The following is a 14,200-nucleotide window of genomic DNA, read 5'->3' as shown; positions in this document are numbered from 1 at the left end:
CAAACCTGGGATGCGTGGTAGGAAGGAGGAAGAGGATAGCAGTATGGTTTGTGTGAGGATCCAGAGGCAGATTTGGGATGCTGTATTTATTCTGTGTTAAACCTTGGGGAGTTTTAAACATTAGTGGTGATCTAAGTAATGAAAAAAAAAAAAAGGATAATTGCTGTGAGTGGCAAACGCTTAGAATCCTAGCTACTCAGGGGGCCGAGATCTGAAGATCATGGTTTGAAGCCAGCCCAGGAAGGAAAGTCCATGAGACTCTTGTCTCCAATTAACCAGCAAAAAGCTAGAAGTGGAGCTGTGGCTCAAGTATAGAGTACTAAACAAATGCTAAGGGCCAGTATCCAGGCCTAGAGTTCAAGCCCCAGGATAGGCACCAAAAAAGAAAAAATATTATGAGGAAAATGAAAGGAAGTTCGGAATGGATGCAGTTGAAGTTGTCAGAAAACTACTGCAGTTCATCCAAGGGCTTATACAGCCCCACCCTGTGGAAATCTCAGCTCCCTACAGGAATGCCTGCTACGGGAAGGCCCCCTCCAACAGGGTTTTCAGTGATTTTTTTTTTTTTTTAGCTTTTCTAACATGTTTGTCTCATCGTATAAATTTTAATGTCCACTTACATAGCTCCATAAAAAGTCTGTTAGCAATTTTACTGGGTTTACAATAAATTTATACATTAATTAAGATGAACTCATCTGTTTAAGGCATTGAAGTATATTATCCTCTCAGAATAAGGGCTGTGTATTTAGGCAGATCTACTTTTGTGTCTTTTGAGAGTGCTCTGAAGTTTTCTTGATGACAGACTATGGAAACTCCTGTTTGGTTTATTATCAACTATTCTGTCTTTGTTGCTGTTGTAAATAGGACTTTGATGCCATTGCGTCCACTAACTAACTATTGATTGTATATGTTGCTACTATGGATTGACTTTGTATATAAATTATTGTGGCTTTTGGTGCATAGATATCCATAACTGTTTTACAGTTTGTTAAGTGTGAGTCTTAGCATTAAAAAGCCCTTCACTGCTGAGTGCTATTGGATCATGCCTGTAATCCTAGATACTCAGGAGGCTGCTGTTCAAATTCAGCTTGGGCAGGAAAACATGTGAGGTTCTTATTTCCAATTAACCACCAAAAAGCTGGAAGTGGAGCTGTGGCTCAAGTACAGTATGCTTGACAAGCCTTGAATTCAAGCCCCAGGGCCAGTACTCCCTGTCTCTGTCTCTCTCTGTCTCTCTGTCTCTGTCTCTGTCTGTCTGTCTGTCTGTCTCTCTCTCTCTCTCTCTCTCTCTCTCTCACACACACACACACACACACACACACACACACCATAAAGTCTCTTCTGGATGAATTCTTCTATGAGATCAGGCTCACTACCACTGCTTTCTATGTCCCTGATTTGCCTATTCTTTTATTCTTTTTGACATTTTTAACATTCTTTCTTTCTAACATTGCTGGAGGTATGACCTTTATAACCAGAAGGTATTTGAGTTTTGATTTGTGAGCCAATGTGAAATCTTTTTAATTTAATTTTGTAATTTTAATCTGCTCATTAGTTCAATAGACTGATATTTCAGCTCCATCATCTATATTTAATATCATAATTGATAATATTAATTTCTATAATAGTTGCTTCTATGCCTCAGTAAGTCTTATTTTAAAATTTTACTTGGTATTTATGAGAGGGTTTTTTTTGTTGTTGTTCTAGTAGTTAACTTTGTTCTTATATTTTAAATGCCTGAGCCTTGTCTCTCCATGCCCTGCCTTTGGCTGTGTGCTTGGCTTGTTTTAATGGTGTACATTAGTTTTCGCCTGTTGTCTTGCAGCAGTGAATAACCTTACTCTCCTCTTTCCCCTCTCCTCCCCTCTTATCTTGAGTTACACTATTTCTGCATTGTCAGAAAATTATGACATTTGTCTATTCTGCTTCCAACCGTGCCCTTATCGGAGCCTTACATTTGCAATTAAGTTTATTAAATGCTTGCCATCAGTCCTTTTAGAATCCTCTTTTAATTAACATAGATCAATTATACACATTAGTGGGGTTCCACCTAATATTTCAACACATGCATTCAGCATGCACTGATGAAATCAGGCTAATTAGCCTTTTCCTCTCCTTACCATTGCTTTACATCTAGATCCTCATTAAATATATAATAGTTAATTCTGAGCTACCCCACTGTGCTACAGAGCACCAGAACCTATTACTTCCATGTTTTGGTTCCCAGTGTCTGACTCTCCTTTACCCTCCCCAATACCCTTCTTAGCCTCTGGTTATCACTGTTACACATTCATATCAACTTTGGTTGTTTCCTTGTGGAAGAGAACAAATTTATCTCTAAGGGCCTGGCATTTCTCTTCATCTAGCAACCTCAGGTTTTATTCATTGTAAGGCAAAGAACATAATTTTTTATGGCAGAATACTTCTCTACTACATATATATACACATATTTTAATATATATTTACACACACACATATATATTAAAAAACATCAGTGCCTACACTGGGTATCTTCACATGTTTCTCTTATGTTTTTTTCCTCCAGTAGTTTCAGAGTTTCAGATCTTATGTTTAGATTTTTTTGTCCACTTTAAATTTACTTTAGTTTTATCATCATCATTATCAATCACTAACAGTACCAGAGAGTTACACTGTAAAATTTCCATAGGTGCATGCAGTACATTTTGAACATGTTTACCTCCTATGTGATATTCCCCTAGCCCCCTTTCTTCTTCCCCACTTTCAAACAGTATTTGGTGGATTTCTTTATGCTATCTTCATACATAAGGTATTTTGAGCCTCTTCAGTCTTTTCACTGTCTTTTATCCCTTTTCCCCTTCCAGTAGTTTTCCCCTTCCCTCATAGTTTTCCTTTTATATCCATGTCTCATTATCATCATAACCATCATATTAGACCTAGGTCCACATATGAGTAAACAATGCAATATTTGGCTTATTGAGCTTTGCCTATTTTGCTCAAAATAATGGTTTCCAGTTGCAACTGCTTTACTGTAAACAATAGAATTTTGTTCTTTTTTACAGCTGAGTCATACATCATTATGTGCAGATATTTTCTCTGTTCATTCATTGTTTGGTACCTAGGCTGATCCTACAATTTGACTTTTCTTCATGGTGCTGTGATATGCACATATCACACTTGTAGTATCAACTTCATATCAGATAAAGGGTTAATATCTAAATAATTCAAAGTTAGATAGCAAAAGAGTAGACCATCTAATAAATGAACAAGGGAATTAAACAGACAATTCTCAGAGTACAAATGGCTAAGAAACACTTCAAAAAATGTTCAACATCACCTTTTATTAAATGGCTCCTTTGGGCATCTTGTAGTTCAATCTTTCTGAGACAATTTTGCTTTATTTTTCATTTCTTCCCTGAATTAAGTCAACTTTCTTTTCACTTTCCTGGATTGTTTGTCCATTTTCCTTTTTAACTTGTGAATTACCAAAATAGCTTTCCCCCCCTAGGATATTTAATTCATTTTGAAGTATTGGATTACTTTTGTTTTCTTCTTTTGTGTGATTGTTTTCTTAATGTGGTAGACGTCCATCATCCCTAATATTTTGTTTTTCATTTTATGAGGGTTTTTTTAGTATACTGACTTTATTAAATCCCTTCCTTTTCTATTTTGTAGATTTAATACAGCCTCCAGAATTCACAAACACACTGTATTTCCACAGAAACAGGGAGCCCAGTATTTTAATGAATGGATTTTTTTATATCATGGCAGATGAGTAAAGGTTCTGAGGTTGTTTTTTATTTGTTTGTTTGTTTGGCTCTGAGCTCAAGCCCAAATGCTACCAATTTTTTAAACATGGAAATACATAAGATATTCAAAGTAGATAATTTTTGAAAAACAGACAGCCCCTCCTCCTACCCCCTTAGATAATCTTCCAGGGGTTGGAATATGGTAAGTGAATGAGTCCCACTGAAGACAAATAACAACTTAGGGGTCAGTGCAAAGCAAGAAAAAGTCCAGAGAGTCAGGCTGCAGAAAAGCTACACTGAGGACCATTTTGAAAACTGTGAGATCATAACTAATCCCCTACTATTTAATCAATAATCCAATGGGACAAATGAGCAAAAAATTGCAAGTATTTTCTGGGTCCTTAAGAGCTCTTGATTACATTGCAATACAATTTAACCTAACTCATCCTGGATGATAGACATCAGCTATAGAAATACTTGATGCCTTGCACATTTAACAAGGCGAGCTCTCCAGCTGAAGAATATCCTGCAATTTCAGTCCATAGTTGAAGGGTGAAAGGCTGTATTATGGAATAAGTCAGACTTGGCTTACTCTAAAATGGAGGTTTTAAGTAGATCCAGGTATGAGGCATTTTTGTAAATAAGGCAGATGATACCTTAAAAACTATTTGCATGAGGTAAGGTTACAAAGTGGAGTGGTATTAAGAAGGCAGAGTCCTGAAAAAGCAGGACAATGTTGAAAATAGCTGGGAGCAGTGTCAGGATTTGAAAACAGCCTTTGACGACCCTGCCTTCTCCACCAACATGGCTTTCTCTACTTGTTTCTCTTCCAACTGATTAATGAGAGAATTGAAATTCAGGGAGGGTTTGTGACTTGCTCAATCCTGCATGGCAGCAACATAGCCTAGAACAGAACAATGGCACAAAAGTAAGGGAGTTATCTTCTACCCTAAGGGGACATACCTGTGTGAAGATTTTCAAATCTGGAGTGGGAAGCAGAAAGTAAATGGTTTTGATATAATGAGGAAGTGAAAGTATATGGTATTCAATCAGTATGGTATAAGAGAGAATAGAAAACATACCTTTTTTGTTCTTTTCCCAAATTCTTTTACAATCCGAGTACAAAGCAAGTCCTAATTTCCTGCTTATTGATCTGATTCGTGGCCTTAGACACATGCATACTGGTCAGACTGTCCATTTGATAGAATTCACTATGACCAGCACCTCCCTCTTTTGCTTTCTGACAATTCAATCACCCAGAAGGTCAAGAGAATAACTCAAGGCTTTGTTATTCTGTGCCTAATTCTAACCAACAAAGACAAATCTCTTCTAGAATTGAAGCTGTCAGGAACCGAGGAGAAAGTAAACATGGCAGTGTCATGTTTGCGAGAGTCAGGAAGCTTCAGCATAATCAGACTTTTGCTCTTGATTATAGAAAGCAGACTTTACACAGTGTTGAGAGAAGAATCTGGGCATTCTAGAGCACCCCTATAGTCTGAACTACTCAGGAAGCAGTGACCCAAGGATCAAGATAATGGCTCAAGGTCAATCCTGGCAAAGTTGGCTTAATATCCTATCCAAAAACGTTGAAAGCAAAAGAACTGAAGATATGCACAAGATCACCCTGTTCTGCATGCTTGACACCCTGAGTGCAATCCCTAATACGAAAGAGAAGAGGAGACAGTGAAGGAGGAGGGAGGCGGTGGTGTTAACAGAATGGTTTGTTTTCATGCATGAACCTGTAGAAGACACACTTATAAGGAAAGTTCTTGACGACACAACGAGCAGAAGGAGACAGGAGAATCTAGGATTTTTTTTTTTTTTGATGGGAATGCTATTTGAAGAGGACATTCCTATAGGACTTCTTTTTGCAGTGAGGAAGTGATGAGAAGGAGCCTGGAAGAAACTTCTGAGATGTTGGCCACATTCTGTGTTTTGATCTGGATGCTGGCCAAAATGAATTTAAGATTAGTATTCTTGTCTGTAGGTATGTGATACTTCAAATTAACTGAAACTTTTTATCAAGATTTAGTAAATTTGAGATAAAGATAGATATCGAAGATATATATATAGAGAGAGAGATAGATACTCTATTGCTTGAGCCACATCTTCACTTCTGGTTTTTGACTGGTTAATTGGAGATAAGACTCTCATGAGTTTATCAACCAAATAACCACCCCATACATTTTAAGCCAATACAAAGAAAGGAATTCTAACAAGAGTATTAAGATTTTTTTCCTCCAAGCATAAAGAGCAAAGCCCTAGTTTATTCACTTTTACCATTAATTGCAAGTTTGAACTAATTTGTAAAAATTTGGGGTGAGCATCACATTTAATAAGTTCTCTTTTTTTATGTGTCTTATGCTAATCTTTCCTCCTATCATCTGGAGATTTATCTTCTGCAAAAACCTTTTTCCTTGAAATGAAACATGATTCAAATTTCATATGAACATCTCACATGAATGCCTCATGCTTTTGAATTGTAATTTTTTTTGTATTTTTAGCATTTCTGAATTTTCTGTTTTAGAAAATGAAACAATTATTCTTTTCATCATGACAAAAGAATGAAAAGAAATACTTGTGCCTTAAGAACAAGCCACGCTGACCCAACTTTCTTTCTTTAAAAGAGTTCTTAGACTGTAGATTAGGGGGGAAAAGGAATAAGACAGAGTATCAGCATCTGAAATGAATTTGACCCTCTTCTCAAGCTACTGTTGTGGAAAAATGCATGCCATAAGCAATTGAGCAATGGAGGAGAGCTGAATGCACAAGCAACCAAGATGATTGCTTTCTAGTTAGTTCAAAAATTTGGATGTTAACCCAGAGGAAAAATTCTAGTGTGTGTCTCAAGAGTCTACCATTGGCATTATATTAGCGATCTGGATGGAATTAGAGAGGAAAGAATTCTAAAAGTTTGCAAATAGTGGAGAATATGACAGACGACTGAAGGAATCAAATCGGTCAAAATTTGTTTTTCACACACAAAATTGCCATACTCGTGTGGTAAATATGATTCTGTATTTGAGCTCGGATGCTTGCTCTGACAGGAAAGCGTTGGCAATGTAGGCGATTGTGATCACAACAGGACTATATGGAGACTGCTGCTTCCTCTCCTGCTACTGCACATTAAGAATGACAAAGTAGCTGGTGGCTCATGCCTGTAATTCAGGCTACTCAGGAGGTGGAGATCTGAGGATAGTGTTTCAAACCAGCCCAGGCAGGAAAGACCTTGTGATTTTTATCTCCAATTCACTATCAAAAATATCCAGAAGTGGAGATGTGGCTCAAGTGATAGAGCATCAATCAGCCTTGAGCAAAAAAGCCAAGTGAGAACACAAGGCCTTGAGCTGAAGTTTTAGTACTGGCACTGGCATGAAAAAAAGAAGGAGGAGAAGAAGGAAGAAGAAGTAGAGGAGAGGGAGGAAGAAAGAAAATAAATACAAAGTGGAGCTAATTTTAGGATAAGTATTGATAATGGCTCAAAATATTTAACTGTTTTTTTTTGCCAGTCCTGGGGCTTGAACTCAGGGCCGGAGCACTGTCCCTGGCTTCTTTTTGCTCAAGGTTAGCACTCTGCCACTTGAACCACAGCACCACTTCTGGCTTTTCTCTCTATATATGGTGCTGAGGAATCAAACCCAGGGCTTCATGTATGTGTGGCAAGCACTCTACCACTAGGCCATACTCCCAGCCCAATATTTAACTATTATAATGATTTGCAGAAGAAAAACTCAAATGACCCCCTGAAGCATCTTTTGTTATCCAGACCTCTTTCCTTTATAAGCAAGGGAAGACTTTCTATGCAGTCAGGAATTAGAATCAGAACCACTGGGGTAACTGTGGGGAGTCATAGCTGGACTCCATAGATGTAACAATTTCTGTCTTCCAGAGGTATGCATGGGTAGAGTAGACACTGCTGTCAACATTACAATTTCCTCTCTGCTTCTAGGTGCACCAAACATGGCACAGCCATGTGACTGGTTCTAACCAATGAAACAGGAGTAGAAGTAAAAGCCTGGCTTGTGATTCAAAGCATTTTATTGCCAGAGCCTGACTCTTAGCATTCTCACTCTCTGAGTTAAACTGAACAGCCTTGGTCTCTGATTGGTTAAGAGATTAGCATATTCCCTAACTTTAGCTCTCACCTCTCTAGACCTAAAGACACACAACAGTGGGTGTAGAGTTTGAGCAGAAAATAAGCTTTTGTTGTTTCTCTGGAGTTGATAGTTTTTATGGCTGTGACATAACCTTTTCAATCCCAAGGAACACAAACCCAGACACAGTGGCTCCTTGTGAGCAAGTGAGCTCCAAACAGCACTAGATTTTGGAGGGGTTTGGGGCTTGGTGCCTCACACCCTTCCATTTCTTTTATTTCCTTTTACTTGCATGGCTACATGGCATTCCCACTGTTGCTAGGGACATTATTTGGCCAACTGGAATTTCCAACTGGTTCCAGGGCCTGTGGGAAATGGATCCCAGGAATGTTAGCTAAGATGGCTCTCTTCCTGAGCACATTTTTCTGTAACACCATTTCATGCTCATCAATATCAAAGATTCATGGATCCTGTTCACTTGAGGAACAGCCAACAATGACTAGAGAGAGTTCACCCAGCAGAGATTCTGTAACCACACAAACACATACACAATGCCATTCATGAAGACTGGAAGGCCCCCTAGAGATCTCAGCGCCAAAGGGACCTTTGGACAATGAACTTTGTGGTTCTGACTCTTACACATTTCACACTGGCTGGACTATTGCCAAGTGTTCTTTCGATCTGTGCAGATAGATGCACAGCTTGTTGCCAGATTCCCCGAAAAGAACCTAGTACCACCTGCTAACTCCCATACCTGAGCACAAAGCACACCAGATACCACTAGAGACTCACTGAGAATGGTTAAGCTTTCTGGGTGCTGTAAAGTTTCTGAAATGTTTATCAAGTCATTCTGCCTGGGAGAAAGAAGCCTGCGAAGCAATAAAAAGATGAAATTAAAAAGTTATCCCAATGGGAGAAAACTAAAGGACAAATTTTAAATTATAATTTTTAAAAATATGCACGCATATGTATAAATATGTATATATTTTTCTTTATATAGCAATCTTATATAACTAACAGCTAGTTAACTGTGCCTCGTTTTTGTTGTTTGCAGGAGACCAAAATCAACTGTGTTCGTCTGGCTACAAAAGGTATGTTGGCATATACTTGTCTGTCTTTAGCCCTCTTTCAACAATATAAATATTTCCCTCTATCCCCACAACAAATGGACTGGAAATAATATCTAAAATCAAGAGACACTGTCATTTTCACTGGAGTCTTTACATCTAAGTTATACATCCTAAGTATGTACTAGCACAGGTGCCTAAAGTATGAGAGCTCAACATCTATTCACTGGATAGGTGGATGGAGAGAGTAGTGGATGGATGCATGCATGCATGGATGAATGGATGAATTCATGGATAGATGCACACATGGGTGCATGAATGCATGGACAGATGGGTGGATGCATGCATGCATGGATGGATCAATGGATGGATTGCATTCATGGATGGATGCATGCATGCATGCATGGACAGATGGATGTAAGCATGCATTGGTGCATGGATGGATGGATGGACAATTTTGTATGTTAGTCAATGGAGTGATGAATCTAAAGTCTCCAATAGTATTGTGCTATAAATGTTCATTACACTCCATTCTATGCTAGTGTTGATGTTTTTCTTTAAGCATGCCTATTAGTCCCATCACTTGGGTTTTGTACCTTATTCAATTGGTACATGGCTTTCATACATGAGGTGATTAGTGTTGGTGCCTTCAGTAAATGAGGAAACAAACACTGCATTGTTATGTCATTGGCATTTCCAACACTTATCCTCCCCCTCCAAAAAAAGAAAAAAAGAAGGCAGCATTGTTCAGGCTCATCACTGTTGTTTTCCTAATTATAATTGAATTGCCTGGCTCTCTCAATTGCTACATGTTTCTGTTTATTACTCTTTTGAAAACACAAAAATCAATGAATGGTTTGTTATCATTTAACCTATTACAAGGTTGAATAGTTAGAAATCGGTTTTATCTTTTTGTTATAGAACTGATATTTTCAGCAGCAACCACCTTCCCCTTCATACAAAACAAAACTGACTTTTGTTTTCTGTACTTATTTGCCACACACATAATTTCATGGATTGCTTCTAAGGATTTATAAACTTATAAATATTCATATACATATAATCATAGATAATAAACTATACACAGAGGCACTGCTCAGGTTTACATGGGTATGTCTGTGAATATATGGACATGTGAACATGAATAACTGAGGAAAACATGAGCATGTATGAGTAAGAGACAGACAGTGAGACACAGAGAGAGAGAGAGAGAGACTGATGGAAGGAGAGGATAAGAGAAAGATGGAGTGGGAGAGAGTCAGAGATAGACAGAGAGGAAGAGAGAGAGAGTGTGTGTCTGTCTTCAGTTAGTTGACAAAGCATGCACCAAGAGCTACCACACATGCTGTTTTAACTCTGAAAACATCAGCTAAATATATAGGCACCGAGGGGAAGATGGAGGTGGAAGGAGAGGCGCTGCACTCTGTGACTCACTGTAATGAGAAGAAGTCTCTCCTAAGTTGATAAGGTCGGCATGCCCCTCACTTGGTCCCCTCTCTGGAGCTCAGACGACCGGATGGAAAAAGATAAAGCACTCTTCACGAGACAAGGGGAATTGATGGCCTGAGGACAAAAGTGACGCAAATCACAGGCTGTGGCAGACTTTTCCACTGAGGAAAATGGATAATGTCCAAGGGTGAGGACCATCAATTGGGCAGTCTTGGGGGCTGGAGACAGCAACCAGGATAACTGGGTGTCTGTATCTCCCACTTCAACGGGAAGCCAGAGAGGAACGGAAACACAGGAAAAAGCCACCCAATTCCATGGAGAGGCACTCTAGCTCCTCAGTACTGTTTCACTCTAGCTAAGTGCTGACCCGTGTTTGGTCAGCTACATGAGTCCTATCGCACTAGGCAGTTATCATCTATGTATTCAGGGTCATTCTGACTTGACCTCAAATCTAGCATCCATGACAGTAGACATACTCACTTGGCTCCCATTTAGAGCTGCTCGGTCAGGCAGCTTACAAACTTCCCAAAGCCACTGTAACAAAGCCCTATGCTCGCCGTGACTTCAACCATAAGAACTCGTTGTGTCGACATTTTGGAGTGGTCAGAAGGCTGTAGTCAAGGGCCCAGCTGGATTGGCTCCTGTAGAGGACTGTGGGAATCTGTTCCATGGCTTTCTTGGAGTGGCTGGACATCTGGGCATTCCTTGGCTCCTAGAAGCATCACCCTGTTCTCTGCCTTCTCTTCACGAGTCATTGTCCTCGTGTACAAGTCTGTGTCCAAATTCACCACTTTTATAAGGGCTCACCCCTACATATATGACTTCATCCTAACTTAACTAATCATGCCTGTATGATAATTATAGCCTGTAACCAAATCAGGCTATATAGAAGGTATATAAGGATGTCACTGAGCACCAGAGACTCACATTTGTAACCTAAGCTGTTCAAGAGGCTGAGATATGGAGGACCACATTTGGAGGCAAACTTAGGCAGAAGAGCCTGCAAGACTCTATCCCCAAAGTAACTAGCAAAATGCAGGACTAGAGCCATGGCTCAAGTGGTAAAACACCAACCAAGCAAGCAAGCAGAGCAAGCATGAGCCCCTGAATTCAAATTGCAATACTTGCCAAAAAAAAAAAGAAGAAAGAATTTGAAGAAGAGGTGGCAAAAGTCCATACATGTCAGATAGAAGCAAAGTTTGTGTGACAACCACTGTAATCAGACTATTCATCACCCAAGGTATAATTCCAGTAGACGTTCAGGTGTCCAAGAAACAAAAATCAGTCTTCCAGAGAGGACCACAGCTGAGGGGTAGGGTCAGTGGGGGCAAAGGTTCCGAAACTGTGTGAAACAAGATCTGTGGTTGTGGGCAGTGTGTAATGGCTGGCCTCTTACACTGCATTCTGGGTGTACAGCCTCCAGAACATCCTGAGGCTCCCTGCAGTAGTGAGGTCTTAGATGCTGACTGACCCATTGCTATTCTGGGCAGGGAAAGGGCCAGGATTCCTGGATCAGGTGCCAGCACCACCTGCTGAGAAGAGCTCTGAGGAAAGGGGACTTCATTTCCACCCCTCTCCAGTTTCTCAATCAGCTTTACCATGGCAGGACACCATCTCTGCCCCACAGCTGACACTTAAAACATACTTGCTGACACATATAAGGGCCTCTCACCATAGTAAGTAAATGTGGATTTTACTCCATCTCTTAGGAACTTCACCATATTTACAGTGATCTTTGTCTGTCTATAAAAGAACTTTGAACACACATGGTCTGCTGCTAACCCTGGTATCTGGATAGTAAAAGGAAGAGTCCAGTTTCAGGCTGCCATAGCACTCTTGCTGCATAGAGGGTTACTTTTCCCTTGGATGGAGGGCTAGCAAAATGTTCGTGGAATTGCCTCTAGTCCAAGAGCCAAAAAAGAGCATCTCAAAGCCCTTTGCTAGGCAGCATCTCGGCCTGGGGAATAGTCGTGCTCACAGCTGGAAAAAGAACGCTGCACACAGTAGGTCAGCAAACCTTAAGTTGTACTATATTTTAACTTAAAACCTTGAGTCAGACTTTGGAAAGGAAAGCAGTAGAAAATGAGGGAGCACAAAAGATTGGTTTAAATGTTAGGTCTTGTTCTTGCAGTCACACTAGGAACGGTGAGAAAGGCATCAGGATGCCGTTGAGCAGGAAGGAGTCTGCATTTGAAGAAATTGGAGGGGCTCAGGTTCAACATAGATGATGAAAAAAAAACACAAAGGGATTCTTGGGAAAGTGCAGTGTGTGGAGTGAGAATTTAGAGATGCTGAATCTCAGGGAGATAAAACAATCCTTCCTTTGAGAAACATCACCCCATCGGGTAGGAAACACTCAAGGTCACATCTTCTAAAGGCGATGAGTCAGTGCCCTGCTAGGGCAAAGTGGACTAACAAGAAAATAGTCTCTGAACTACTTGCCCAATTCTAGAATCGTCAGTTGTTCTCAAAGAAACCAATGTCAAGTTCCCTCCAAGTCTACTCTACCCATGATTCCCTTCTACCCCTTCAAACATTCTTCTCTTCCTGTTGCTACCATATCTTATCCATAATTCCTGCCTCCACCAGTCTTCCCTACAGTATATATGGTCCTTTCTGACTATCCACGCCATTCAGGCTTCTTTGTTCTTATTTACTACAGTCTAGCCCACTGGACTCTTTTCTGTTCTTCAACTACACAGCTTCTAGCCTCATAGTCTCAACTCACACAGAAATGCACTGGCCACCATATGTCATATCTTTCTTAACAGATAAACATCTGTCAGACTGCAGCTTCAACCTTACTGTCTATGCAAGATCACCCAGATCTCTAGTCTAATCATGTATGTCCTCCTTATACCCTTTGCTTTCCCTTCCCAGCATTCTTCTAACTTGCCAACACATACTTCCATGTCTGTCTGTATTTTTAAGATTTATCTCCCTGCCCGACTCTAGGTGACTTAAGTGCAAGGACCGTGGTTATTCTGAGGACAATCCCTATATCTTAGCACAAGTTGGTACTCTATAAAATAAATGTGTTGAATGAACAAATGGACAAATGATACAAATGGATGGGCAGGTGGATGGATGGGTAGATTGATGGATGGGTAGATAAGTGGATAGATGGATGGCTGGATGGCTGGATGCCTTCCTGGATGAGTGGACAGACAGATGGATGGAAGACTAACAGTTCAGAACAGCTCATTATTCTTCTGTGACCACATTTTTTTTCAAATGAAAGCTATATGTCAGGACTGTTCTTTTGGAAGAAAGGAATAAAAATAAGACAGAGCCTCAACTTGTAATCTATAATTCTCACTACCAAAAAAGCACTGCCAGTCCCTGCCTGGGTGCTTGTTGAGGACAAGAATCTCACTCCTCCTTCAGGGGCCTCCTTCTACTTTTGAACGCATCTGTTGGAGAGAAAAAAAGTGTACACATGGTCCCCTTCTTATTTCTGTACACCAATGCTGAAGGCTACATCATCCTGCCTGCCTTTTCTCCTTGCAGGAAGTAAAGTTTGATTGCTTTGGTCTGCTGTCCTCAGCCTTCTGCTCACTCCTTGATGCAGGCCAAGCAGGTCCCTGCTTGCTTGCCACCCCACCTCTGCCACCAGTGGGCAGCATCATCCCCACCCCTGGTGCCAGCCTCCCAGCAAACACAGCTGGCTCTGCAGACTCCTGCTGGGTGCACCAGAGTGACAGTGAGAAAAATCAGCTTTGATTTGATTTGCAAACTGAGCCGAGTCGTTGAGACAAAATAAATCCGGAAACCCATAAAGCCATTTGCAGAGTTGCTTTGCAGAAGACAGCCAGAGTTTTTAATCTAGTAAACACTCTCTAATGATCCCATTTAAAGCAGC

At 40.2% G+C, this 14,200-nt stretch overlaps 1 protein-coding gene across 1 annotated transcript in view; it reads left to right on the top strand.

Annotated features, from left to right (window-relative positions):
• Ptprt (protein tyrosine phosphatase receptor type T) overlaps window positions 1-14,200 on the top strand; it is a 688,872-nt gene that overhangs the window by 505,839 nt on the left and 168,833 nt on the right. The window contains exon 13 of the mRNA XM_048349408.1: window positions 8,877-8,913. Coding sequence (XP_048205365.1) covers window positions 8,877-8,913 — 37 coding nt within the window. The remainder of the gene's footprint in view (window positions 1-8,876; window positions 8,914-14,200) is intronic.

This window comes from Perognathus longimembris, chromosome 6 (assembly GCF_023159225.1).
Source record: "Perognathus longimembris pacificus isolate PPM17 chromosome 6, ASM2315922v1, whole genome shotgun sequence".
NCBI lineage: Eukaryota > Metazoa > Chordata > Mammalia > Rodentia > Heteromyidae > Perognathus > Perognathus longimembris.
This window is presented reverse-complemented; position numbering and strand designations above follow the sequence as displayed.